This window comes from Arachis stenosperma, chromosome 6, assembly GCF_014773155.1.
Source record: "Arachis stenosperma cultivar V10309 chromosome 6, arast.V10309.gnm1.PFL2, whole genome shotgun sequence".
Taxonomy (NCBI): domain Eukaryota; kingdom Viridiplantae; phylum Streptophyta; class Magnoliopsida; order Fabales; family Fabaceae; genus Arachis; species Arachis stenosperma.
The window spans coordinates 7,382,366-7,383,779 of NC_080382.1; the positions used below are offsets into that span (position 1 = coordinate 7,382,366).

At 41.1% G+C, this 1,414-nt stretch overlaps 1 protein-coding gene across 1 annotated transcript; it reads left to right on the forward strand.

Annotated features, from left to right (window-relative positions):
* The first annotated feature begins 247 nt into the window (after window positions 1-247).
* LOC130933575 (uncharacterized) lies at window positions 248-1,156 on the forward strand. Its single transcript, XM_057863204.1, has one exon. The coding sequence runs from the start codon at window positions 248-250 to the stop codon at window positions 1,154-1,156; it is 909 nt and encodes a 302-aa protein (XP_057719187.1).
* Window positions 1,157-1,414: the final 258 nt, after the last annotated feature.

The window sequence follows — 1,414 nt, forward strand, 5'->3', positions numbered from 1 at the left end:
GAAGAAACTATAAACCGCCACCTAGTGGTATCCATAAAATCACATACATGTATAGAATGTAATTAAGGCCAATAAATAATATTCCAATTAGGTAGGTGATGGTTAGTCTAGGACCACGAGCAAGAAGATGGTGCAATAAAGTGGAGACCATGCTGCATGACTACAAGAAGGAGGAAATGAGTTGGTGGTCTAAGCATAAAAAACTACAACTACAAACTATATACTTACAAATTCTTACCCATACAACATGGATACTAGAAGGAAGCCCTCAACAATGGCAATCGAATGTTTGGAAATGTTCCATGGAATCGATCGAACTGCATTCAGGATGCTGACGCAAGTCCTTCACCGTGAAGTTAAACAGTCCCTGATGGTCATGGCATTTCTACTGTCACTGGAGACAATGGGACTGAATGGTATTGTGCAAACAGCCATAAAAAAAGAAGGCTGGTTTATGAACAGTCTTGCCGATGAATGTGTCATCTGTTTGCAATGCCTAGTATCTCATGAGTTCTCTGGGTTTGTGGAGAAGTCCAGAAAACTCGAAACCCTCGGACACGTGCTGAAAACTGAGCTCACGTTATATCAGGTTCATAGGATGAGATCCGTCCTCCTAACTCTAATTCCCGATACCCTATCAACCATTTGCGCTAGAATTATGGGCGACATAACGATGGATGCGGTGTGGTTGGAGTACCAGAGGACTCCTAAAGAACTACTGGATTTCAACACACATGACCAGTGCATATCGGTTGCACCAGAGGCATTGAGTAGACATAACAATGGCCGAAGATTGCATATGCAACAAGGAGGAAGGCAAATTGATCAAGATAAGGGAAAGCAGAAGTACGTCTGCAAGGAGCTGGATGACGCGGAATGTCCAAAGACACTGACCGTATGCTTCGGTCGAGAGTCCATGCCCACTGCAGAGGGCATTGCTGAGTTTTTCTGCAACATGTTTGGTCATGTGGTTCAAAGGGTGACAGTCATGCCTCGGAGGGACAAAGAATCGGGTGAATTTGCTTTCGTTCTTTTCAACGATGCATCAATACCGCGCATTATCATGGGGGACAAAAATGTCGTTCATCATACGATACAAGGCATGAAATGTTGGATCAGATGGTGGACAGGAACACATTATCGCTGTGTGAATTAGTCATACAATTTACGATAAAGGTTAGTTTCTTTTTTTTTTCAAAATAATCTAGTTCAAACAGAATCTTTACTTGTTAAGGGAGATGAAATATTCGTTGTAGGCTCATTTTTAATATCCAAGTTAGATTATCTTTCCATGTTACTTGATTCTGTTGATAGAATCTTGATCAATCCAGTTCCTTATTCGGCTGTGGTCATGAAGTTTAAATTGAAAATAACAAACCATACGACCATTAATTAAGTTAATGTCGTTTGGAGT

Excerpts from the sequence above, each read along its gene's own strand:
- LOC130933575 (XM_057863204.1), top strand. The coding sequence starts at position 248 with ATGGATACTAGAAGGAAGCCCTCAACAATGGCAATCGAATGTTTGGAA.